The 27,110-nt window shown below is 46.4% G+C and overlaps 2 protein-coding genes across 3 annotated transcripts; both read right to left on the reverse strand.

Annotated features, from left to right (window-relative positions):
* Positions 1 to 984: 984 nt before the first annotated feature.
* Positions 985 to 17,147, reverse strand: LOC135554443 (histone-lysine N-methyltransferase SETD1A-like). The gene is given in 22 exon segments (XM_064986757.1): positions 985 to 4,986; positions 5,207 to 5,344; positions 5,523 to 5,642; positions 6,019 to 6,129; positions 6,568 to 6,749; positions 7,163 to 7,508; positions 7,916 to 9,237; positions 9,340 to 9,395; positions 9,556 to 9,754; positions 9,877 to 9,913; positions 10,222 to 10,382; positions 10,478 to 10,559; positions 10,791 to 10,964; positions 11,814 to 12,115; positions 12,118 to 12,757; positions 12,897 to 14,604; positions 14,780 to 15,036; positions 15,203 to 15,327; positions 15,514 to 15,784; positions 15,894 to 15,992; positions 16,090 to 16,234; positions 17,115 to 17,147. Coding segments are annotated over 21 exon segments (6,642 nt in total). The 5' UTR covers positions 16,228 to 16,234; positions 17,115 to 17,147; the 3' UTR covers positions 985 to 4,812.
* Positions 17,148 to 20,317: 3,170 nt separating this feature from the next.
* LOC135554446 (PAT complex subunit CCDC47-like) lies at positions 20,318 to 26,577 on the reverse strand. 2 transcript variants are annotated; one of them, XM_064986763.1, is made up of 12 exons: positions 26,401 to 26,577; positions 25,082 to 25,383; positions 24,863 to 24,955; positions 24,387 to 24,683; positions 24,235 to 24,300; positions 23,994 to 24,095; positions 23,756 to 23,866; positions 23,486 to 23,571; positions 23,261 to 23,319; positions 23,029 to 23,138; positions 22,703 to 22,870; positions 20,318 to 22,571 (listed from the first exon to the last, which is right to left on the reverse strand). In XM_064986763.1, the coding sequence occupies exons 2-12, from the start codon at positions 25,373 to 25,375 to the stop codon at positions 22,491 to 22,493; spliced, it is 1,467 nt and encodes a 488-aa protein (XP_064842835.1). In that variant the 5' UTR covers positions 25,376 to 25,383; positions 26,401 to 26,577; the 3' UTR covers positions 20,318 to 22,490. The 2 variants fall into 2 exon arrangements, with proteins under 2 accessions (XP_064842835.1, XP_064842834.1); XM_064986762.1 differs by having other exon boundaries at positions 26,344 to 26,575.
* Positions 26,578 to 27,110: the final 533 nt, after the last annotated feature.

Consider the following 27,110-nt stretch of genomic DNA (forward strand, 5'->3'; position numbering starts at 1 on the left):
TCGACACTGCTGTCCTCAACGGCAGCATAGTTCACCGCCAACTAACAGGTGAGATGATTACCGAACAAGGTATTTTTGTAATTGGATGTACAGTTCACATACAAATCCATTATGCAATTATAGTGACAATATCTCACCCACCTACCCACTGCCTCATCATCCTCTAACTTTGCTCATCCTCCCCACTCCCTCATAGGTAAAGTAATTACCTACCAAAAATACAGAGAGAACCTCATGAGAGCTGCTGGAGGAGCACCACACACCTCGGCGCCCATCCACTGGGGGTCGTCCTGCTGTAGACAGTCCCCTACGCCTCACAGCATGGTATTTTTCCCTACAAAGTAGCTCAAACTGCTTCTCAAGGTAGTCGCACACGGAGGCATTGCAAAGTCTGCCTGTCTGGCGCCATGAGAAGTATGCAGAGGAAGATGACAAAATACATGTGTTTAGCTTGTGATACACCTCTATGTATTTCACCATGCTTTGAGGAGTATCACATGCTCAAGCATTATTGAGCACATCTGCAGCAATAAGTGACTGACTGACCTGACAGGTGACTTGACAGGTGACCTGCCATGATACTATGCCTTTAGAGGTGGGGGTGGAAATGCTGTTGTTGTTCAGTCACCGCATGGATATTAAATATGGGTTATGCATATTCAGTTTTTTGTCCTCGAGTAAAACAAGTTGTTGAACCAACTACCAATACTGCAATAAAATAGATGACTATTACATATTGGCATATGTGTTTTCTTGCTGTGTTTTCATCCAGTAAAACTGTTAAGGAGTGTATGTTAGCATACAAAAGCTGTCCTCATTCTTCAGCTCCAAAGATGTCCAGCTCCAGTTATGATATTGGCAAATAATGTTTGTGGTTTCTGAAAGTACAGAAAGTACAGAATAAAGAGGAATTATTCATTAGAATACAATATAAGGATATAGCAATAAAACAATACTACAAAGAAGTAACATAATAAACACTGCTATAAAAAAATAGTTTATTGCATTGACAAAATCACAGATTTGAGTTATAACAGTAAGAAACTAACTTTTGAGCTCCACAAGGGGACCAGGCAGGGCAGAACAGAGCTATGCTGAATAGACCAAATAAACAAACCATGGTCATATTTTTTATTTATTTAACTTGGCAAGTAATTTAAGAACAAATTATTATTTACACCGTCCAAACTCGGACAACGCTGGGCCAATTGTGCGCTGCACTATGGGACTCCCAATCACAGCCAGTTGTGATACAGCCTGGATTTGAACCAGGGTGTCTGTAGTGACGCCTCGAGCACTGAGATGTAGTGCCAGCTATGCTGAATAGACCAAATAAACAAACCATGGTCATATTTTTTATTTATTTAACTTGGCAAGTAATTTAAGAACAAATTATTATTTACACCGTCCAAACTCGGACAACGCTGGGCCAATTGTGCGCTGCACTATGGGACTCCCAATCACAGCCAGTTGTGATACAGCCTGGATTTGAACCAGGGTGTCTGTAGTGACGCCTCGAGCACTGAGATGTAGTGCCATAGACCGCTGAGCCACTTGGGAGGGTAGCTTCAAAATACAGCACAAGCTAATAGTTCTCTGACGCAACTAGCATTGTTTTACTGAGCAAATAGAATAATGTAGCTACGTTAGCATGATTGACTATAACACCATAAAGATGTGTAACGTTACCTCGCGTGTCCGCAGTTATAAGGAATATATTATGATCCATACATACAGTGCGCTACAGCAGAAACGGCATAACATAATAAGTCACTTAATTTGATAGAAACTCAGCCTGGATTTGAACCAGGGAGTCTGTAGTGACGCCTCTAGCACTGATGTGCTGTGCCTTTGACCGCTGCACCACTTGGGAGTCATAAGGCCTTGTAGCTTCAACACACGATAATACTTCTCTGACGCAATTAGCATTGTTTTACAGAGTTAATAGAATTATGTGGCTACATAAGCACGATTGACTATAACACCATAAAGGTTATAAAATGAGTAACGTTACCTCACGTGTCCGCGGTGATAAAGAATATACACAAATATATTATGCTCCACACATACAGTACGCTACAATAGAAATGTGTAATGGAACATGTGAACACGTGCGCAGATCCTGTTCTGACAGGAGATGAGCAAATGTCTGCAGACGTGAACTGCACTAACAATTGGGAAGTGCTTGGGGAATTTTGTCCGTGTCAGGAATGTCCCAAAAATGTAATTGTCCACAAAAGTAAAAATGACTATTTTTATGTGAATGAATGAGGAGGCGGAACACACCTACATCCAAACTGTTTTTAGAAAATAAAAACTTGTTAGAAAATCATTTGAAATTGAAACAACCTATACATATAAACAGGCTGCGTGCTTTAGTTTGAGGGCAGCGCGGATAAAATGTACTGTTACGTATCAATCACATTCTGGAATGGAGAGAACATTCGAACATCACGTGCATTTAAAAAAACGCACGCTGGGGCGACAGTTAAGAGATAAGTGGAACTCACGCATGAAAGGGCTCGGAACGTTATCTTTTTTGCCGTCACGTTCAACCGTTGTTGCGCTTTCGTAAATTCCTCAGTTATTCTGCACTCCGGCACACTTGGACGAGAGTGCTCTGAAATCGCATTAGATAGCCAGAGTGAATATAACAACACCTATAGACAACCCAGGGGCTCGGGGAAATCCTGAGACTCAACCAAGGCTTTCACTTTTTTTAAAAAATATTTTAATGCACCATTAATAAAAGAGTCCAACGCATTAATACAAGAGAAATATTGCAAATAATATTAAAATCAAATTAAAAGGAAAAAAAAAGAACAATGGAAGGTATGTACAGTTTTCCTCATGGGAAGTAGGAAAGGAACAACGTATTTACAGACTGGAACCAGTGTGTTTCTACGAGAAACAAACACTTCTACAATATGTACATTTGTCTGAACTTCTTTTTTCATCTTTTTATTTTTAAAGTTAAGAGGTTGGTTTGTACTGAAAATCGCCTGTTGCAACAAGAAATATAGATAACTTTTCTGCTGTGGAAGGAACAGAACATGGAGGGGCCTTGTGACATTTAAAACATCTAAATCAAAGATTAAAACTTGGGACAGCGACTGCTTGAGTTGAGAGAGCATGAATAACAGTGAAAAATGACCCCTCGAGAGATCGACTTAACTAGAAACTAGATTTACCAGATCTGATCTACACATAAGTTAACCCTTTAAAACCATTCAGAACACACACTCAATGACTAAGTCCAACATACACAGACCTCAACACTTGTATAGGGGTCAATGGGGCAGAGATATGTTCGGGCTCCCGAGTAGCGCAGCGGTCTAAGGCACTGCATCTCAGTGCAAGAAACATCACTACAGTCCCTGGTTTCGATTACAGGCTGTATCACATCCGGCCGTGATTGGGAGTCCCATAGGGTGGCGCACAATTGTCCCAGTGTCGAGCCGGGTAGGCCATCATTGTAAATAAGAATTTGCTCTTAACTGACTTGCTTAGTTAAATAAAGGTTACATTTAAATTAAATTAAAAAAATTGAACAGATTTGTCTGTAATGGTTTGCCAAATAAGGGTGATTTCATAGAAACATTTTTCCTGACAGTGTGCCTTGATCATGTCATACAAAAAGCACAGACAACCTGACATTTGCAGGTTGTTCAATAGCACAAAACTACTAATTGACAGTGAGAGCACATTCACACGACAGGAATAAAAACTTACTCGCTTCCGTAAGAATACATTCTCTTAAAACACACAGATACACATGGGCCAGGTCCTTTCTCTGCTTCCTAACGTGAGGAGGGACAACATCACAATGGGGAAAGGGGAACGTAAAAGGAACAAACAAAGAATTCCAAATTGAGATAAACCTGCAGACTAAAACTCAGCAGCCATCTTAAGCTTTAAAGATAAACTGATGTGACGCCATACACTATTTGATCTACAAAAGATTTGTTCTTATGTAGCATGGTGAAAAACTAATATTTAAGTCTATGGTCTCTCATCCAAACAAACTGGTGAGGGGAGTCACACACCCACCTATAGCTCGCACAACTAAAACAGAACAAGTATAGTAATAAGAATATGCAATACAATAAAATGACAAAGCTCTAACAATCTTCATTTTTGGAAATCTTGCATAACTGAAGTCCCAATGGATTAGAGTGTGTAACTAACACTGCACCCTGAACGAACACCTTTAAAACCCTGAATATGTTTGTAAATCCTGTGCGTCTATGTGCGGATTGGTGTGTGTGGGCAGAGGGTTTGGGTTAGCAGAAGCTTCCGGACCACTCCCTATCTGTGCGGAGGCAGACAAGACACACAAAACCAGTTCTGATAGGTTACGGTTGCATTCTCTATTCCAAGGAAAGGCTGTTGGCAGGGGGGGGGGAATATCCACCCTTGACCGAACGGGAACAAGTGGTCCTAAGTTATTAAATCCTGCTACAGCGGAGACTAATGCTGCATTTCAGGGGTTTGGGGTACAGGAGAGGGGGCCCGATTATTAATCACCACCCTGGGGAAGGAGAGTCTCACAGCCCCTAAGATAATAAACCATAACCCCAGGTAAATTAAAGCGTATGAACAGTGCAAACGTTGCATGTCTCTCTCTCTGTTTTCTGGATATGGTACAGACAACTGTTTGACAGGCTGGAGGAGCAGGTGGGCTTTGGGGTCTGGAGGGGGGCTGTTGGTGGTGGGTGTGGCTTTGTTCTTGGTTATAGTCAGGGGTTGTGGTGCGGGGACAGGAGGGACTGAAATGGGGTACTGCCGCATGAGTGGTCATGCTGTGGTATCTTAGTTGAGCGTCCCACGGCAGTTCTCTGTTCCACACAGACAGGGAATCTTATTTTCCTCTAGAGGGAACTTGTAGTCATAGGTAATCTCTTCATTCATGCCAATGGCCTGCTTGGAGTAGATCACGATCTTCTTCTGGGATTCTATGGTGATCACCTTTGCATAGCAGTTAGGCTAGGGAAGGAAGAGGATGAAGACCAGTTATAGGTAATACAAAGAAAACAACTTAATTAAGAAGATCTTACCAGTCAATGTTACTGTGAACATTGTGTGTGTATCAGAGTCACTAAATATCTATGATGGAAATGTGTGTATTTCTATTTAGTCTTCACGTTGCTTCACTCCATTGTTATATCCTGTATTTTTTTGCTTGTGCAGGTATAGGCTGACTCACAGTGCAGCAGTGGTTGATGAAGCGTGCCAGGTTGCCTAACTTGGTAGCATCAATGATGGTGTCGTGGTCCACTCTGAACAGGTAGCTGCTCCCAATGCCCTGCTGGGCATAACGCTTCTCTCTGTTGTCAGCCACCATCTGGCAAAGAAACAGGCACAAACAGTCAAACAATGATGCCAGCTGAACACCCAGGAAAGACTAACACTGATGTTTGCCATGTGTCTATTGCTATGACACCACACTATGGATGAATGAAGTACAGACTAGAATATGGCCCGAGACACATACAGTCCTCAAGCAGAACAATGACCAGTACCTGTCTAATATTCTGGCCCACATACTCAATGACCATCTCGTCAGCAGCAATGGGCTCCATGGTGAACAGGCCCCATTCATGGATCCTACTGCGGCCAAATCGAAGCTTCTTCTTCCGGAACTGAGGAAGGAAGCAAGAGTTAGTGCCATAGTGGTGCAATAATCATTTAGTTACTCTTGTCCAGGGTTTCAAACTCAGTCCCACCCCCCCAGCACTACACAACTGATTAAAATAACCAACTCATCAAGCTTTGTCTCGAAAACCGGATTGAATGTACTATCAGCCTTCCCTCTAGATTTCACCATAGTCCTGGATCAAAGTCTCATTTTCAACACACTGGCATGGGTTTAAAGGGTCAAGGTCTTCATTACACAGTAACAGAAGTGAGTTCTCAGAATGAAACCCATGGGAAATAACATGGTGGTTGAGGAGCAGAGGTAACACAGCAGTTACATAATATCAGTGGTACACACAGTTTCAGGCTGCTGTTGTGTACCTTGAGCTGATTTAGTTTGAGCAGGTCAGAGTCCATGACTGCAGGGATGCCTATGGCACTGAGGAGGCGGCGCTGCTCCGACCGTCTCTCTGACAGCAGCCGGTTTGAGCCCTGAGGGGGAGGACAGAAGGAGAGTTACATTGGGCCAGTGACACACATATGGTGACACACAACATCACATGGCCTCAATGTAAATACTACTGAGTCAGAGGCACTTTGCCCTAAATGCCCAATAAAATAGTTAACCCCAGATTAAGTGAGTTAATTTTCATTGCCTCAAGCAGACGCAGCAACGCTTTTGAATACATCTGCATGACAAACTCTGCGGGACTTCCTACAGCATTGTGAAGCATATGCTAAAATAAGAAATACACTACTTGTTCACCAACTTCCCCGTATTCAATGACCAAAGGTCATCAATCTTATTGGAACAAAACCTGTGACCACAGAGTCAATGACAAGCAACAACATAATGACACCATTGAATGAAAAGCCAGAGACTATATATAATATAAAAAGTAGAGAGATGGTAAAGAGAGGTGTGCGTACCGAGGCGTCGTAGTCGGCAGCCTCCAGTAGGGCCTGCTCAGGCAGTTCCAGATCCAGGTAGACATCCTTCTCCTTCCTGCTGATGGCGTAGTAGCCCTCGCTCCTGGCACAGCCTGTCACGTGCTCCCGCAGCTGCCCATCTGCACTCTTCTTCTTACGCCGCGGGTTGGGGATGTTGGTAAGTGCAGGCCATACGTTAAGGCCAACAACAGTTACTGATGAACACACACCAGTCCATCTAAATACACATGCATCATTACACATCATTTCATCTACTTCCACCACAGGAGATTGGTGGCACCTTAATTAGGGAGGATGGGCTTGTGGTAATGGCTGGAGTGGATTAAGTGGAATGGTATCAAATACATCAATCACATGGTTTCCAGGTGATTGATGCCATTCTATTTGCACCACTCCAGCCATTATTAGCCGTACTCCCCTCAGAAGCCTCCACTGACTTCCACATACCGGTACATTACTTAAAAACACAGCATAACTGTTCATAAGAGGCATCAACACATGGAATATCCTAAACCACAAGCAGGGCTTCTAACCCTCGTTCCAAACCCCCTGCCCTGCCAGTAGTAAAGGATATCAGTGTGGTGGACCCAGTGTGTGTCGTTGAGCCAGTCGGTGCTGTGGTCGTCCTGCAGCAGCTTCTCGTAGGTCGTCTTCAGTAGCGTCATGTCCTCCATGTCTAGACCAGAGTTCCAGATGTCGTACAGGATGGTCATCTGCTCAAACTCGCTGCGCTGGTCAAACGTGACGGGCTCCGGGGCAGGGATGGGCTTGGGCCAACGCTGCGACGAAGTCAACCCGGCCTCCTGGAGGAAGAGGCGCTCGCTCTTCCTTACATCGTCCCACTCTTCCTCGTCCTCCGTGTTAGACAGCTCACCCGGCTCCAGCTGCTCCACGTCCACATCCTCCTCCAGGTCCACCTCCTGACAGGAACCGGGGACAGAAAGAGGGAGAGTGGGAGAGGGACAGGAACAAGGAGAGTGGGAGATGTCAACTCAGGAACTAAAATTAGCCTTTAACAGGTTTTTAAATACTGGTCAAATCAGGCCATAGGGTGGGACTTTCTAGATTAGACTGTAATTTACTAGTAATTTGTTTGACATTATTAATATATATTTACATGACAATTTGGCCATGTAACTGTCAAGCTGTGAAACTTTATGCAATTGAGGAAAGACATTGCTTTGCATGTCATTTTAAGATGACAAAGTTACAGTAAATGTAAGCTGTGGTTGAGCAATACCCTATCTTTACATGTTGTTGAAGCACCATGCTCAACACTTCTTAGTTGTGACACTTGACTCAAGCACAAACCCACAAAATCTCACACCTCTAGTTTCCTCTTCTGTTTCTTGGTCTGATGTTCCTTCTGCTTTTTCGTTTGCTGCAACTCCAGATTTTCCTTATCTTTCCTCCTCCTCTTCTTGTTCTTCTCTTTCCCCATGTCCTCCAGTTCGCTGCCCCTCACCGCCATTCCCTTCCTCTTGGCTGATGGGGTGAGAGATGTCAGCACAGAGGCCTTGGCCATGTCTCCATCCTCACACAGCAGCCCCATGCCAGACAGGTACTCAGCCTGGTGTCTGTCCCTAGAGGGCAGGGGTTCCCCTATGACCTCCTCGGGAGCTTCCAGCACCCCAGAGATGGCGTGATGGTTGAAGTCTGCAGGGAGGAGCACCCCAGACTCCTGTTTGGAGACACTCCTCTTTTGGGCAGGGATGAGGTAGAAGGGGGCTTTGGAATAGTTGTGCTCCTGCAGGGCAGACAGGCCCTGTGGGTCCATAACCAGGGAGAGGGCTTTGGGAGAGAGGAGCATCTCCTCCTCCATCTTCTGCTCCTCTGCCTCATCTGACGTCTCCGTCTCCTCTGAGTCTCCAGCATCTGGGGCCAGCTTCAGGGCCACATCAGCCAGGACAGACAGATCAGCCGTGGGGGCCGAGCCCAGCTGTAGCAGACTGGATCCTCCCAGCTGCTCACTGAGTCTCAGCCTCTGCAGTCCCTCCTCCTCCTCCTCCTCCTCTCTGAGGGTGTGGAAAGAGGGGGGAGGGGTGGGGGTTGACAGGCTGACAGTCCTGGGGCGTCCCCTGCCCCGGGCCTTTGTGACAGGGGGCGGGGCCTCCTCAAAGGCCATCTTGACCATGGAAGCGTGGTCCAGGGGGAGGTTCTGCACGGTGCGACACACCCACACTGGAGTGGGGGATTTGGCGGTGGCCCCCCGTTTGTTGGGGGACTTGGTGGGGGTGATTGGGGGGAACACCAGAGGGACAGGGCTCTTTTTTGAGTCTTCGGGGCGTACAGGCGAGGGAACAGTGAGAACAGGGGAGGGAGAGAGGGCATTGCCTTCGCCTGGTTTGGAGGCAAAGGGGAGGAGTGAGAGAGTCTTGGAGGGGGTGGTTCCAGGTATGGAGGCGATGAAAATGGAGTCTGGAAGGTGAGATTTCATGTGGGACAAGAGAGGAGAGGCAGTGGAGGGAGGTGGGGACAAGGGGACAGTTGGAAGGTGGGGTTTGTAGTCGCTCTCCCCGGTAGAGAACGAGACTGTCTTCCTTCGCTTCTTGAGAGGAGGCACAATGACAATTGGGGAGGAGGGGCGGGGGGCTGAAGGACGAGCGTTTGAGCTGAGTGTTGATGAATCCTTCTTGCTGGCAGCAATTTCTGAGATATGGGCACATATTTGAATTATGAATCAGGTGAAAAACATTGGCACTTGCCATGGAAATGAACATCCATAACAGAGAAACTAAATGTGTGACTAACCAGCTTTGATCTCGGCGCTGAGCGGTGCTTTTGGAACAGCAGCTGCAGACTTTTCTCTAGAGTGCACAACAAGTGGAATGGTCAGTATCAACTCAGACACACATTGAGCAACAAATCAAGTTTCAATAAAGCCACTTCCATAGGAAATATATAGAAAACATTTTGGATACTTATATACAGGTATATTCAAAAACAGGAACACAGTTCAAAACGTACCGGTCATCCCCCTTCTCTGTGTCCAGAGCTGTGCTGTCCATCGTAGACTCATCCATGGTGTCCAGTCCACTGCCGGCCTGCTCTCCTTCCTCCTCATCCTCGTCTTCAGAGGAAGAGGAGGATGATGATGTTGAGGAGGAAGAACTCTCTGTGGATGAGGAGAGGCTCTCATCATCACTGTCCGCACTCAAGGCCTCATCTGAAGAAAGAAGTGAGATGAAGTGAGAGATAAGATGGCATGATGGAAAAGGTAGATAAGAATGCCTGTAAGGGGGGCAACCTTGGCTTCAATAAGGATAACATGTAGAATGCTAGATTTACCTTCAGACCCCTTGTCACTTCCCTCCTCCTCATCCTCCTACAGAGAGGAACAGAAGGACAGTTTGTGATAATATACAACAGTGTCTCAGGTTCAATCCAAGTCAATGAAGCCAAAGTACAGCAGAGTATGAAGAGGCACAGTGAAATGCTGCCATCTAGCCAGCACTATGGGGAAATACAACAACACTGCCAGGATGTACTGCTTGCGGAAATCATCAACTGATTAGAAGAATCATGCATTATTGTCTCTGTAGCCATTTATTCAATTTGAGATAAGATAAACTTTATAATGTGGAGAAACATTATTTTCATGCTAAATTATCCCTTGCACATGCAGACACACACCTTATCTGAAGAAGAGCCGTCAGAAGTCTCTTCTCCTTCGCTGTCCAGGTCCCAAGGTTTACGACTTCTCGTCTTCTTCTTCCTCCGCCTGCTGTCCCTCTCAGCCCTGTGGCCCTCCCCATCTGCCATTCTTCCCTCTAGACCCTTGTCATGGTACGAGTCTGGGGGGAGGAGAGAGACGGTGAGCCAACATAGGAAACACAAAGATGGTCGGTGACAAATCCCCAAAGGAGGGGGTCATTGATGAAAAGCTCACCTTCGTCGTCATCCTCTGGCGGTGTCTTGGGTCTCTTCATCTCTCCTACCTCTGCTAGCTCCAGAGGTTCTTTCCTCTTCACCTGGACACAATACACACAGACAGTTAATATCATGGTACGTTATGGTGGAAAAAATCCCTAAGTGAATGGATGGATACATTGGAGTAATATCTATTCATGAACATGTATTAGTGTAATGTCTATACATGTACAGTACTAATCCATCTCTATTTCCTATGCTCAGTACAAACATGTCTGTACATCAGTAACGGACAATTCCCGAGTTCCAACTGTTGCCTCTGTGTACTTTACCTTGAATGATGGTAGTCGTAGCGCCCCTCTCAGTGAGAAGCCTTCCATTCCTCCACTCTTGGCCCAGTCCACCAGAGACATGAGGGGCTCCCGGGGCTTGCTGCTGGCCTTGTTCTCCTCCTTCTTGTCCTCGTCCCTCACTGCAGCCACACCCCGAACCATGGTCTGGAACGGCTGGGGAGGGAGGATAGATGTGGATTTACAGAAGTCAATGGGTATCACGGCAAATCAAATCATGGATTTTAAAAAACAATAACAGGAAAACCATGTACGGGGTTTTCTGAAGCTTGCCAGCTTCAGTTAGCTTCACATTCCAGCTCAGATTTCATCCGTAATACAACGGTGGATATTGCTTGTCCGCCTGTCGCTAACTCTAGCAGGCTTGTAACAGCGCGGGGATGTCGCACGTAAATAGGATGTCGCACGTAAATAATCAAACAACAAACTCGTCGAGACAATACTGAAACATCAATCTATGGGCGAGTCAGTGACACATTTTAATTTGTCCCAAAATCAAATTGCAAGAAAGGTTATCTTGCAAATTCAGCAGGCTATGGTGTTAATGTCATCTTTGGTGTGCGTATCAATGCACAAACACCTTTTTCCCAAATCCTATAGATAAAAGTTTCAAATGCATTCTGTCATTACTAATTGTAATGCGATAGGTATTTTAACATTTATGTTTTAACATACAAAAAAACATTGATTAATAAAATGAAGGGGATGATGGAGGGAGGGAATCTTGATGAGAGGGAGGGAATCTGATTTATTTGGTCCTCAACTCATGGCAGACACTTCATTCAGGATAAATGGAGTTAGCCCTGAGTTAGCCTGCAGGTTAGTTCTGAAGGATTCGTTGCCATAGAAATGTACCTGGCTGAAGGGTGAGTCACTTTCACGGTACCAGTTATCCCGAGTTGAACTCAAGGGTTGACCAAAGTTACCTCACTAACTCCTCAAACCAGGTATGTAGTATAGGCCATTTTTTCTGTGCTTTCTAAACATGTTGTTCCACTCTCTTACCTTGGCTTTGGTCTCCTTGCGCTCCCACCACTCGTCAAAGGTTCCAAAGGCGATGTTCTCCACCATCTTGCGGTTGAGGTCCCTCTGCATGATGCTCTTCATCTCCTGGATGAGGGTGGCCAGCACCAGCTGCACTGTGGCCTCGTGGGGGTTCTCTGCTAGCAGGGGCATTTGGGGGTCCCCCTCCGCCCCATACTGGGCCTCTCCCCCCACAGGAGGCATAGTCCCATAGGGCGGAGGGGTGTGGTACGCGTAGTGTTCGGGTAAGACATGCGGGGCCCAGCCCGTGTGTGGAGGGGGATGGCGTGGTGGTGGGGAATCTGAGAGGGGCCAGGGTAGGCGTAGGGCATGTGGGGGGGCATGTAGTGCTGATCCTGCTCATAGCCACCCCCTTCTTGGTCCATGTAGGGGTGGTGGGGGTGTGGGGGAGGGGGCATGGAGTGGTAGTAGTCTGAAGGGGGGGCGTCGCCGGGGGCAGCGGTGCCATTAGAGGAGGACATCCTCAGCTGGTGCAGCCGACTCAGCATCTGGGTCTGCATCTGGAAGGACATGGGGGCTCCGCCACTGTACTGGTTCATCAGCTCCATACTGCTGGCATAGTCATACATGTGTGGAGGCATGTGAGGAGGGTACTCAGGGTGCAGCTCCATGTGGCCCAGCGGTGGGGGGATGCAGGGGGGTGGAGGGGGCTGCAGGGAAAAGCCCGGGGGAGGGAGGTGAGGGGGGTAAGAGGGGATGGGTGGAGCAGGCATGGACGTGCCAAAGTGCTGTGTGGGGTCAGAGGGGGAGGTAGAGGGGTCTGTCTGGGAGGGCAGGGGGGCCTGGGATGAAGATGGAGAAGAGACGGAGGAAGGAGTTGCGTGGTGGGTGGTCACTGCTGTAATGGTGTGTTCTTCATCCTCGTCGGAGATCTCCATGTCTTCCCCAGAGGAATGAGGGGATGACTGCAGAAAGGAAAGAGGAGAGAATTCACAATTTTCCCACACTCTTGCATCAACTGACAATCCCTGCTAACAATACACCAACATTTCCATACAATCTGATTCCTACAATATTTCCATTAAGAGAGTAAGATGTTCTTACCTGACTCTTTCCGTTGTAGGGGGGTGTCTGTGCCCCTTGTCTGGTCCTTGGATCAATAGGCTCAGGTTGGGCTGTCTCCTCCTGCAGAGGTCCTGTTCCATGGAGACTAGTATGGTTATCTGTGGTGGGGACACGGGGAGAGAAGGTGGAGGAGGAGGGGGTAGCTTGTGCTACTACAGTGGGACTCTTCCTCCCCTCTCCCCCCGTTCTCTGCTTCCTCCCTCTACGGCCGTCTCTATCCCGCTCTCCTTTCCTCCTCTGCTGGCCTCCACCATCTCCTCCTTGTCTCCTCCGCCTGTCTTTCTCCCCATCCTGCTCCCTCTGCTTATTGCTCCTGCCCTCGCCTGCTGCTCCTCCCTCTCCTGCTGCTGCCACCTTCTCTCTGTGCCTTTCTTCCTTTCTGTCCTCTCCCTCATCTTCATCAGAGGGCAGGAAGGAGAACTTAGCTTTCTGCTCTTTCAGGAGCATCTCAATACGAGAGTCTAAGCTGCTGCTGTGGTAGACAAATGGCAGGCTCTCATTGGTGGAATCTGGCTCCGGGGAGGAAGAGTCTCGCTGGGGGGGTGGGGAGAGGGAAGTGGAGGAGGGGAGATGGTGTGGGAGGGAGGTGGAGGAGGGTGAAGTGGAGGAGGAAGCGATGGAGGAGTGGGGTGGAGAAGAGGGAGGGGTGGAGGGATGCTGAGGAGGGGGAGGTGGGGTGGTGGGCCGGCGTTTGGGCTTGGTCCACGTCTCCTCTCTAACTGGGCTCTCCTGGCCAAAGTCAAGAGCGCTGAGCGTCTCTGCTACAGCCGCCGCTATCACAGAGGCAGGGGGGAGGGGAGGTGGTGGAGGGGGCGGCAGAGGGGTGTGGTGGGATCGGGGGTCCTTGTCAGACACAGACCCCCTCTCCCCAGAACCAGCACCACTAGGCTGGGCACGATACACTGAGGAAGGCTCTAGGCGGGAGGAGACAGAGGGGTTGTGGGGAGGGGGTTGGTCTTTGGAGGAGGAGTAGGAGGGGTAGGCAGATGGAGGCGGGGACAGGCTGTTGGAGGAGGAGCGGTGGGAGTTGGAGTTGAATCTGGGGTCGGAACTGTTTGAGTAGTCGCTGTCTCTGTCCCTCTCCCTGCTGTCTCGGTCGTGGCTGCTCCGTCGCCGGCTGCTGCTACTACTACTACTGCTGCTGTGATTGTGTGAGTGGTGGTTACGGTGTCTGCCGTGTTCTCTGGAGCCCAGGCTGTCCCGTCTGTAGCCCCTCTCCCTCTCTGAGTGATGCGAGTGGTGGGAATACTTGGAGGAAGAGTTGGCCTCCTGGTAAGATGACCTTCTAGAGCCAATCCCACCGGCACTGTGCCGCCCTCCTGAGTCCCTGTCCCGCTCTCTGTCCCTCTCTCTGTCCCGATCTGCCAGAGGGGGCTGCTCGTACTGGGGTGCAAGAGGTGGGGGAGGCATTGCAGGGTGGTGTGCCATGTGCTGTCCAGCCCCTCCAGCGTTTGGGTATGTGGGGTAGAGCGGGGGCTCGTTAGGACGGAAAGGGCCTGTAGGGGGGTATGTGGGGCGACACCTTTGGTAGAGGTCTTGAGGAGGTGCATGGGGGTCCTCCGAGTACCGGGGAGCTTTGTATGCCCCGACTGAGGAGGAGACAGTAGAGGAGGAGCAGGAGGAGGAGGGAAGCATGTCCTGGGGAGGGTAGCCACTGGTCAACGGGCCAGCACTGTATCCAACTTGTCTAAGAAACAAAAGGAGAAAAAGGGTTCATAGAGGGTTTATATATAACAAAAGTTACCACATTGACTATTACTATCCTAATAAAGAGAATGTAAACCTTTTTGGAATGACAAACACATTTTTGGATAAATTAACAACTGAGCTATTATGCAGGGTGTTTGTTCCCCAATACTGACCTGGCAACAGCGTAGCCCGAGTCCTGTGAGACAGAGCGAGGGGTGTAGGGCGTTCCTCCTCCCTGCGAGGAAGCGGAGGAGCCTGGGGTGTAGGGCCCCCCCATGGAGGAGGGGGTCGTGTCTAGACGCTGCTCACTGAAGCCTGTGTCCACAGAGCAGGGGGTGGTGCTCCCAGGGGTGAGAGCCGGTACCCCTGCAGCCAAGCCCGCAGCCAGGCCAGCTATCTCAGAGGACAGTCTCCGCCTGATATCTGACGACTGCACAGACAGACAGGAACAGGAAGATGGGAGAATTAGACAGAGAAAGTAAAAAACATTACACAGTAGAAAATTATGAAAGCCTCTCAAGAATGATGGACCATAAAGGTAAATCCTCCATGAAAATGTCAGTAGGATGGTTGTGATGAGCCCTTGGTGAGTGTACCGTGTCTGGTTGTGTTGGCACTGGGGGCTGGAACCGCTCTGTCAGGGCCTTGCCTCCTGTGGGCACAGTCTGGGGCGTGTAGGAGCCACTCACTATCAGGTCATAATACTTCTGCCTCTGCTGGCCTGCAGATACACACGAACATAGGATGTAGCTAATATCTAAACAAAATTCTAATGTGACAACAATTATGTCTCCATAAAACACCTCTATACTTCAATAGTAATTGCAATATAAGTTTTTTCTATACAAAATAGATGTATATATATCAAATCAAACCACAGATATTAAGCCATGAATCCATGTCATACCTTTGATGTCCAGCTGAGCGTGAATGATGTTACCCATGACAGAGGTGTTGTGCAGCTGTTTGACTGTGTCCTTCGCCCCCCTGGTGCTGGTGAAGAGCACGCGGGCCAGGCCCAGGTGCTTACGGGTCTTGGGGTGAAACAATATCTCCATCTCCTCCACCTCTCCAAACTTTGCGCACATCTCAGCCAGGAAGGGTTCCTTGATGTTGTCATTGAGGTGAGCGAATGTCACCTCCTTGAGGGGAATGGGGCCCACGTAGAACTCATCCAGCTTTGGGAACAAAATAAGGAAATTAGAGATAGCATGCTACAGTGCGGCTTTTAGAGAGTGAGGCTGGTGTGAGTGTATGATGAGTCAGCAAGTCAGTTAGGGTTCTAACTTTGAACTTGGGCACTGGCAGGGCCATCTCTGTGTGCCTGGACCAGATTCTACGAGGTCGAGGGTCCCGCAAATCTCCCACTGGGGGGAACCCCGAGTCCTGGAGAGATGACAAGTCAAAGGCTCATGTTACAGTTCAGGACATGTACAACAACCCTACTCCAAAATAAAAACATTTATGTAAAAACAATACCAACCGGCACACTGAAATGCACCCCATCGTATCGGTATATTTTGTTGTTAACCCTCCGGATGGCTGGGTCTTGGACGAGCTTATAGCTCTTCCATTGCAAACTGAGAGCTCGTTGTGTATCCGGCTCACTGTCTGGATCCATGCTATAACTGGAAGAGTGAAGTGGGAGATGCAACTGAATTAAGTGTTTTGTCACTAACGTTACCATAATTGTGTATCTTCATAACAGGCACAAGTATACATGATGCTAGCTCCATACTCGTATTTGGGTAAATAAACAATGTTTTAAAAAACCTTCTTTGATAAAACAGCTCACATTAATGGAGCATCAAACGTCAGTTCTTGTCATGGTAACCTACCTCTGGCATACTGTACACTCGCTCCAGCCTGGTGCTGCTGTCAAAACAATGACAACGTCACACGCTAGCTAGCGGTGTTTTGATAGGATTCCACTATTTTCAATCCGCTAGTTATTTAGATAACTAAGGTGGCTTATTGTAACGTTCGTTATATACTTCGGATCACCTTGACTAACTAGCTATATCTAAACTAGATTAGCATGTGTAGCTAGCGTTAGCTGCAACCATACTCAGTTTCATTTAACAAGTTAGCTTGTTACCTAGCTAGCTAATCAAATCCCAACTAGCTAGTTAAGTTTCATAAATTTGAAAGTGGTTATTCAAAATATTATTTCTGTACAACGATGCAAAGATCGACCTAAGTTAGCTTGCTAAACGTCATTCACTCGCCTAACCGAACCTGCCTCTTTCAAACCGATTGCCTGTTTCATCCGAAACTACCAACCCGCTGCTTAAGTGAAGCTAGGCCTAGGACGAACAGGGAAAAACACTGAGTACCAAACTGAAAAGATAACTCCGTTTTTGCCAGTGGGCACAACAGCTCAGTTATAACAATGTCGATACTTTCCCGGTGCTGTGTAGTTACCATACAAAGCGTAATATTTCACGAAATATTTGTTTATGTCCTACAACAAAATAATGTTAAACGAGCGGCCATCGCGTAACAAACCTGAAAGCCTCGCCTGCACTCCATCAGTCTTTGCTAATACATTTCGTCATTCGAAGTCAGCACTTTCCTCACAATCCATCCAGATCCATGAAAATAAAGGGAACAATCAACTCAGTCAAAATACAAACGTCACCGACTAAAAATATATTACATTTTTTTCTGTTGGATGTGCCTACTACATACAGGTATATGATTTTAAAAACTATTCGTATGTGCCTTCTCTTGTCTATGACTACTTGTGGCGAATCTACGGATCAATGTATCAGATGTGGCCTTAGAGATAGATACCCATTCCACATAGTATAACTTGCAGGACATTGACACAGAAAAATGTATTATTTAATTATCCTCATACCTCCAGTTTTGAACTTCTTTACTTAGTTATATGCATACGGAGTACCAAAGAAGTTTCAAAAGAACTGCTGCACAAGGAAACAATCAAGTGACAACATTGCCATCATGTGGTCAAACATGGCACCGCAGGGAAACGAGACACAAAATCACACAAGTCACACAAGGAAAAAGGGTTATGTTCATAGCAGCGGGAAGTAGAGTTGCTGCAGCAACCCTTAAACAAGAACATTACTCCTGTGTGAGCGGACAAAAATAAAATATTCCTCAGCAAAGAACAACTAGCAGGACGTTGCCATTGTTTTAACAACAGCACCAGGCTGGGGGCAAGTTTGCAGTAAGCCAGATCTATACAACGGACGTTTGAAGCTACATTGATGTGATCCTTTTTATCAAAGGTTTGCGGAAACATGTTTATTGTTTATTAATCAAATACGAGTTATGTAGCCAGCATCATGTATACCTGTGCCTGTGTAACTGCAGAACTTTAGACCGTGCCCTCGCCCATACCCGGGCGCGAACCAGGGACCCTCTGCACACATCAACAACAGTCACCTATGAAGCGTCGTTACCCATCGCTACACAAAAGCCGCGACCCTTGCAGAGCAAGGGGAACTACTACTTCAAGGTCTCAGAGAAAGTGACATCACCGACTGAAAAGCTATTTAGCGCGCACCGCTAACTAAGATAGCCGTTGCACATCCGTTACACTTGCTATGACGATTTTTTAAAAAGGTAACATTACTGACAAACACTTAAGTTCCATCTCCTACTTCACTCTTCCAGTTATCGCATGGATCCAGACAGTGAGCTGAATACACAATGAGCTTTCATTTTGCAATGGAAGTGCTATAAGCTCATCCAAGACCAAGCCACCCGGAGGGTTAACAAAATATACATGATACAGTGCATTCAGAAAGTATTCAGGACGCTTTACTTTTACCACATTTTGTTTCTCACAATACACACAAAACTCCATAATGACAAATCTAAAGCAGGTTTAGACATTTTCGCAAATGTATTACAAATAAAACATAACATTTACATAAGTAATCAGACCCTTTACTCAGTACTTTGTTTAAGCACATTTGGCAGCGATTACAGCATTGAGTCTTCTTGGGTATGACACTACAAGTTTGGCACAGATATTAGGGTTCAAGTCTTGGCTCTGGATGGCCCACTCAAGGACATTCAGACTTGTCCCGAAGCCACTCCTGCCTAGTCTTGGCTGTGTGCTTAGGGTCGTTGTCCTGTTGGAAGGTGAACCTTCGCCCCAGTCTGAGGTCCTGAGCGCTCTGGAGCAGGTGTCATCAAGGATCTCTGTATTATGCTCCTTTCATCTTTCCCTCATTCCTGACTAGTCTCCCAGTCCCTGCCGCTGAAAAACATAGCCACAACAGGATGCTGCCACCACCATGCTTCACCGTAGGGATGGTGCCAGGATTCCTCCAGATGTAACGCTTGGCATTCAGGGCAAAGAGTTCAATCTTGGTTTCATTAGACCAGAGAGTCTTGTTTCATGGTCTGACAGTCTTTAGGTGTCTTTTGGCAAACTCCAAGTGGGCTGTCATGTGCCTTTTACTGAGCAGTGGTTTCCGTCTCGCCACTCTACCATAAAGGCCTGATTGGTGGAGTGCTGCAGAGATGGTTGTCCTTCTGGGTTATTCCCCAATCTCCACATTGGAGCTTTGTCAGAGGGACCATCGGGGTCTTGGTCACCTCCCTGACCAAGGTCCTTCACATGTGCATTTTACCACAGGTGGACTCCAAGTTGTAGAAACATCTCAAGGATGATCAATGGAAACAGGATGCACCTAAGCTCAATTTCGAGTCTCTTAGCAAAGGGTCTGAATACTTGTATTGTTAGTACATTTGTCAACATTTCTATAAACCTGTTTTCACTTTGTCATTCAGTGTGTAGAGTGATGAGGATTTATTTATTTAATGCATTTTATAATAAGGCTGTAACGTTACAAAAATGTGGAAAAAGTCAAGGGGTCTGACTACTTTCCGAAAGGACAGTTGTGATGTGGTGCATTTCAGTTTGATGGTTGGTATCGTTTTTACGTGACTTTTATGTCAGGGTAGGGTTGTTGAACATGTCCTGTATTGCCACATGGGCCTTTGACTTCAGTCATTATTTCCAGATTTGCGGGACCCTCAACCTCATAGGATCTGCCATCTCTAATTTCTGTCTCTTGTTCACAAAGCTGGATGAGTTTGACGTGGGCCCCATTCCCCTCAAGGATGTGACCTTCGCTCACCTCAATGACAACATCAAGGAACCCTTCCTGGCCAAGATGGAGTACAGTACATTATCAGTTGGCATCAGATGCTGCCATTCAGCTCTCTGCATTGGTAACACATACTGTCCAATGCAGACCATCCTTGTGTCTGGGTGTGATAACTAGCTTTTCTGCTAGAAAATAAACAAGAACGGTCAGGAAGACATGGAAAATAGTGTATGTATTACTGCAGATTTTTTTTCAGTGACCTTGAAGCATCCTTATTTAAATTGTCCTCAACATGACTTCCGAGGTGGGTTTTTGTTAAACTACAGTACTAGGTCAGAAAAATTACAATACTTACTCCCCAATAAGAATCAACATGCTGGCAGAAATGGTGGTTTCCAAAAAAGGCTACTGTACAGTATAGGAGACAAGGGAGTTGACATTAAGCCCACCAGGACAGCTTAGTTTGAACCCAGTAGCCTAGACAATCTCTCTGCGGACTCAATCTTTGGGTCAAATTTAGCGCTAGACTTACCGTCCCATTGGTCCATTTATAATCACCTACCCTCAAGACACAACTTTTCTAAAAAATAAAAAAAAGACAGAAATGAGATGGTTCAATAACTTCCAGTGCATTTTATTGTTTGCTTAGAAAATCACCGAACATACATAACTTGTAAGGACTGTCACTTACAGTGGGGAGAACAAGTATTTGATAACCTGCAAAATCGGCAGTGTTTCCTACTTTCAAAGCATGTAAAGGTCTGTCATTTTTATCATAGGTCCACTTCAACAGTGAGAGATGGAATTTAAAACAAAAATCCAGAAAATTACATTGTATGATTTTTAAGTAATTCATTTGCATTTTATTGCATGACATAAGTATTTGATACATCAGAAAAGCAGAACTTAATATTTGGTACAGAAACCTTTGTTTGCATTTACAAAGATCATACGTTTCCTGTAGTTCTTGACCAGGTTTGCACACTGCAGCAGGGATTTTGGCCCACTCCTCCATACAGACCTTCGCCAGATCCTTCAGGTTTTGGGGCTGTCGCTGGGCAATACGGACTTTCAGCTCCCTCCAAAGATTTTCTATTGGGTTCAGGTCTGGAGACAGGCTAGGCCACTCCAGGACCTTGAGAAGCTTCTTACGGAGCCACTCCTTAGTTGCCCTGGCTGTGTGTTTCGGATCGTTGTCATGCTGGAAGACCCAGCCACGACCCATCTTCAATGCTCTTACTGAGGGAAGGAGGTTGTTGGCCAGGATCTCGCGATACATGGCCCCATCCATCCTCCCCTCAATACGGTGCAGTCGTCCTGTCCCCTTTGCAGAAAAGCATCCCCAAATAATGATGTTTCCACCTCCATGCTTCACGGTTGAGATGGTGTTCTTGGGGTTGTACTCATCCATCTTCTTCCTCCAAACATGGTGTGTGGAGTTTAGACCAAAAAGCTCTATTTTTGTCTCATCAGACCACATGACCTTCTCCCATTCCTCCTCTGGATCATCCAGATGGTCATTGGCAAACTTCAGATGGGCCTGGACATGTGCTGGCTTGAGCAGAGGGACTTTGCGTGCGCTGCAGGATTTTAATCCATGACGGCGTAGTGTGTTACTAATTGTTTTCTTTGAGACTGTGGTCCCAGCTCTCTTCAGGTCATTGACCAGGTCCTGTTGTGTAGTTCTGGGCTGATCCCTCACCTTCCTCATGATCATTGATGCCCCACGAGGTGAGATCTTGCATGGAGCCCCAGACCGAGGGTGATTGACCGTCATCTTGAACTTCTTCCATTTTCTAATGATTGTTCTAACAGTTGTTGCCTTCTCACCAAGCTGCTTGCCTATTGTCCTGGAGCCCATCCCAGCCTTGTGCAGGTCTACAATTTTGTCCCCGATGTCCTTACACAGCTCTCTGGTCTTGGCCATTGTGGAGAGGTTGGAGTCTGTTTGATTGAGTGTGTGGACAGGTGTCTTTTATACAGGTAACGAGTTCAAACAGGTGCAGTTAATACAGGTAATGAGTGGAGAACAGTGAGAGCCGGAATTCTTACTGGTTGGTAGGTGATCAAATACTTATGTCATGCAATAAAATGAAAATGAATTACTTAAAAAAATCATACAATGTGATTTTCTAGATTTTTGTTTTAGATTCTGTCTCTCACAGTTGAAGTGTACCTATGATAAAAATTACAGACCTCTACATGCTTTGTAAGTAGGAAAACCTGCAAAATCGGCAGTGTATCAAATACTTGTTCTCCCCACTGTAGATATAAATTAAAATTGGATACTTTGCATCTCGTCTTGTAGCATCCACAGTGTTAACTTAATAATTCAAACAGGCCTCACATGCCTTCATTCCTTTTAAAATATGAGCATTTTATTTCCCACCAAGAGGTGCAACCCCCAATGTCGATTAATCAAACCTGTCGATTTGATTAATAGGCTCATTGAGCCGACTTGCTTTGAAAAGAGCAATGAAAACCAAGGCAGAAGAAAGTCAAAAAAAAAAAAAAAAACTTGCACGGGTCGTCATGGCGACAGACTTGATATGTGAAACTCCTCTGTCCCTCTCGCTTGTCACTAGCAGCTCACTCACAGCCAAGGAAAACACCACTCTGATTGGACAAAGTGTTTCCATGAGAACAGAAACAGCTAAGCTTGACACACCCATGGAGAAGGGAATGTCTGTGTGAGCCTGTGAGCCAGAACTGGGCGCTGAAGTGAGAGAGATGGATGGAAGCAGTGGAAACCGTCTGAGCTGTGTGATTGAATCCCTGTAGCTGTCTGTCCTCACATGGCTTTGACTTTGATCTGCTTCATCTTCATCTGCTTCTTCTCAATCTTCTTCTGATCACGACGTTGAGCAGCCTCCTGGAAAAGGGGGAAACACCATAGACAGTTAGAGCAAGAGGTACAAAGAAGACCAAGATGAACAGTGTGCTGTGTTCCAATGTATAATGTTACAGTGTGTTATTCTGCTGGTGGGCTGTGGTGGAGCTGACCTCCAGGCGGCGCTGTCTCTCAGGATCCTCCTCGCTCATGATCCTCTCCTTCTCAGCCCTCTTCTTCTCTTCCCGTCGGGTCTGAGCAGCCTCCTGGCGCTGATTGTGGGTCTGCTTCAGGAAGTTCTCCTCCACACGGGCACGGTTCTTATCCGCCTTCTGTTTTCCCTGGAGGACAGACACAGGGAGAAAGAGGGGGAGCAAGGAGATGCAGTGATGGATGAAAGGAAGACTGTAGATAAAAAAAAAAATAATAATTAAAGTCTGCCAATAGACCAGATTGAGGATGTACAAGGAGACTAGTGTAATTATCCTGCCATTCTCACCTCTCTGTTGAGGCGGAGTTTCTTGACCTTGTCGATGCTGTAGATGACCATGTTCATCAGGGGAAGCAGAGTGTCCATGTCTTTGGGAGACGTGTTCCCCATGCCAGGCACTATATGCACAAACACAGGAAAACATTTGTTAACATTTCATTCAGTCACTACGTATCAAATATGGTGAATCGGCTACATGCCAAGTGTTGGAAAGCATTTCAAGTGAAGACAATTGGCTCACCATTAAATGTAAACAGCAGCGTCTTCTTGGTCTCAGGCAGTTTTAAGGGCTGTCCATCCCTGAAACACAACAGGGTTGAGAAGGAAGCTTCAGGTAACAGAAACAGCTGTACATCATTTCATAAGAGGCTTTAATACAAGATCAGAGTTAGGGGTGGAGTAAGGACATTAGTGTGATTTAGTTAATATGCTTTGGAAAAACTGACTTGCTTGCAGGCACACTTACTCTTGCACAACTTTTGTACCAGAAAATTGGTCAGAGAAATGGATGGACTCGATCTTGTCAGCATGGTTGGTGATATAATGAACCATCTGAAAGACAAAGACAGTGGAAGGGTGAATGAAAGAAAAGCAAGGGGTCTGTCAAATTGTAGCACACTTTTCTTCAAGTCAAATTCTCCCACTACAAACAATAAGACACCACTCTGCAATAGCCTAGTGACAAAGTCCCCACTGTAGTGAGTAGGCCACAACAGAGGTCCCCTCCCTTGCTCACCTTGCTGTCCATCACACCATCCGTGACCTCACCCATCTCTGTCAGGATGGCCAGGAGCTCAGGAAGGCCGTACTTTGCCCCTGACTTGGGCTTGTCACTGCAGAACTCACTCTGGGGACAGACAGACACACAAACAAAGACAGGTCAATACATACACCCACGCAGCCTGAGGCTTATAGATGGTTAATAGTGTCTGGAAGGCTGAATGAATGTAGAGTGATGTTGGCCCGCCCCTCACCAAGTCCTGCATCTCCTTTTGCATCCGGGCCATGGCCTTTTTGGTGCCCACAGCAAACACAAACGTATCCATGTCCTCATCATTCAGAGTAACTTTGATTTGCTACAAAGAAAAAGAGACAGAAATATACAGCAAGTCAGACAACAGAAAAGGTCTACCCTTAGGAAAGTATTTGTAAGCGCTGAGGTGAGTGACAATGTGACTGGTGATGTACATGTATGCAGGCATCATATGTACCCACCACTTGATCACAGACTGGCCTCATCATCCTGGCCAGTACATTCAGCAGGTCCTGCCTCTTCACAAACTGGAACAGACAAGAGAAAACATTGAAACGGCAGCTAGTTCTCACACAAACACTTTCTCTCTCTTACTCACACACACTGTAAATACCTTAAGCTGGATGAGCATGCCCTCACAACACACTCGACCTGAGCACCACAGGTTGTAGATGTGCTCATTCTCCTGGTTCAGCTTCCCGGTGCTCACTGCATCCTTACTGGTCCCATCGTCACCCACCAAGGCAAAGTTGCTCTCCAGGAGCTCTCGGTGGGAGTTGAACCAGGCTGTGGCCAGACGGCTGTTCTTGTTCTTGCCGATGATGTAGTTCATGATATAGGCCAGCAGGCCCGTCACCATTAGAATTTCCATGTAGTAGCTCTCCCAGCTGTTCTGAAGGTGGGCCGGCACCTGGAAGGGGAATACGGACAGACTCATCACCTTGACAACCACAACATTAAGGATGTTTGATCTTGGCACTCACATTTAAGAGGGATTTTCTTCTTGGTTGTCAGAGTACAGTTTAAGAAATAGGTCTGTAATCAATGGCTTCCTAATGGTCACTAGTCTGGTGTTAACAGTGAACTTACTGTGTGGATGATCAGAGGGTCTTTAAGGGACTGGCTGGGTTTCTCCATGCCATCAAACTCGTCTGGATCGTACTTGCTGTACATGTCTTGATCCTACAGCAATACAAAAAGAAATATCAATTAGTTCTGGCACAAACCAAAAACACAGTGCATGGGATAGTGTGCCAACTAAGTTGTCCCTGGTCATATGCAAGCTACCAGGCCACAGCAGCCCCTAACCTGTGTATCGGAATCCTCAAAGCCGTCCTCCTGTCCGTCTTCCTCCAGCTCCACTGTGGCCTCGTCCTCATCGTCCTCAGCAGGCTGAGCAGGGGAGGCCCCACGGGGTGGAGGGGCCGTCTCTGGCTCGGTCGCAGTGTCCTCGCTCACATCCTCAAACTCAGCAAAGTCATTGTCGTCTGCAAAGTCTGCCAGGTCTTCCCCGTCGTCAAAGTCATCGTTGTAGCGTCCCCTGGAGACGGGCAGTGCCAGGAGAAGTATCAGTGCGGGCAGCAAGAGGTACACACTCCTCATGGTTGAAGCTGTGCCAGCACAGGCCGGAAAATGAGAGGACAGGTGGGAGGAGAAGAGCAGGAGGAAGATAAGGAGGGAAAGGTCAAACCAGGTGGGTTTGGAGGTGACAGGTCAAACCAGCACTAGACAGAATGCCTCAGTCAGTCTCACACAGGCTGGCTGTCACAAAGATGTTTCCAATAAATATCTGCATTTACTGTGAGTTGATTTATTTACATGCCCAGGATAGTAACTTGTTTTTTTACAACACATATCTATAATTTCATGCCTCTTACATCCACTCCCACTGAAAAGGTCAACATCCAAGAGAGTGGTAGCTAGGTCTGGACACTGTCAAATTACGTAAATCAAAAAGGTGTCAGTCTGAAAGCCATATAATCTATTCATCAATCGGACTGGACATGGACTGTGGTTATTGGTAATGGCTCCAGTGACCCGATCATTCACAAGTCATCAATATTCTAAAAATATATGGCTCGCGTTGCTTTCTTTATTTACACATCATCATTCTAGACACAGTAGTCCGATTATGCTTGATAACTACCAGTTTAACAAACCACAGCTACAAATCTTGCTCCGCATTCAGGTGAGCTAACTAAAGTTAGCTGTCTGCTGTTAGCCAAATCCACTATCTGACTGTTAGCTAGCTAGCTTGACTTGGAGTGGCTAGCTGAAATCATAGAACATTTCAGGTGGCTAAGATTACAAAGAGCTATCAAATATGCAACACAGTTCACAAATCATGTTAACTAACTAACGTTAGTCTAGCAAGCTAGATAACTGACTGATTAGCCAACGTGTTCCACCCCATCTCTTCCCATTCTAACCGCGCAAGCTAGCTAACGTTACCAACCAAGTTATTGCCACGCTATAGCTAACAAGTGGTTGACAATATAACAATAGCCGGATTTATCAAGTCGAATCAAACTAAAGCAAAACAACACATGTAACGTTTGCTGTATGAATACCTATGGAGTGTTACAATACGTTCCTATAGAAAACGCTGAGGTCGACGTTCGCTTAACTGTTCAATACAGTCCCCTTGACAGTAGATTCTACCACAGAGTTTCTTAAAACCCAGAGGCGCAACCTCGCGAGACTTCCTGGACCGCTTGCGAAATAGACCAGGCCGGGGTTTGAGAAGTCAAATTTTCTTCCATGTTGATTTTCTCGAAATCTAAAGACACAGCCTAGATTCAAGCCAATATTGTAAGTAGTTAAATATGTTATTACTGCAACCTTGTGAAAGTGACAAACTGACACTTTTCATGTTCGCTAAAAACAACGTTATAGCGAAGAAGTGTCTTTGAGTTGACAGTGTGCACATGCGCAGTTCGGCCGATACGTTTCACGTTGACGTTTAGCTAGCCTACCAACGTCGCCATGACACCGCCTACAAGTGTGATTAGGGGTTTCTATTGGATCAGTTTATGGTGCTTTCAAGACAACTGGGAACTCGGGGAAAAAACGAGGTGAAATAATAACACCAGTGATCTTCGGTTCGGAAAGTCGGAGCTCGAGAAAGATGCCAGAGTTCCAGACTTGGAATTCCGAGTTGCATGACTGTTCAAAATTGCCCATTTAAGTGACAAACTATATCCCTTCTAGACACAATCCCCAAACAGAGTCCACCACCCCTGTTACGCTGTTAAAATAGTTTTGAAAAACATATTTGCATTTTTTCAGAATGGTGTGATTGGTATGATGATTTCCACACTTTAATGGGTTGATTGTA

This window comes from Oncorhynchus masou, chromosome 14, assembly GCF_036934945.1.
Source record: "Oncorhynchus masou masou isolate Uvic2021 chromosome 14, UVic_Omas_1.1, whole genome shotgun sequence".
Lineage (NCBI taxonomy): Eukaryota > Metazoa > Chordata > Actinopteri > Salmoniformes > Salmonidae > Oncorhynchus > Oncorhynchus masou.

Excerpts from the sequence above, each read along its gene's own strand:
- LOC135554446 (XM_064986763.1), bottom strand. The coding sequence starts at position 25,375 with ATGAGGAGTGTGTACCTCTTGCTGCCCGCACTGATACTTCTCCTGGCA. Across the intron at positions 24,956-25,081 it reads TTGAGGATTCCGATACACAG|GATCAAGACATGTACAGCAA; the intron begins GTTAGGGGCTGC and ends GTATTGCTGTAG. Across the intron at positions 22,871-23,028 it reads AACTCCGCCTCAACAGAGAG|GGAAAACAGAAGGCGGATAA; the intron begins GTGAGAATGGCA and ends TCTGTCCTCCAG.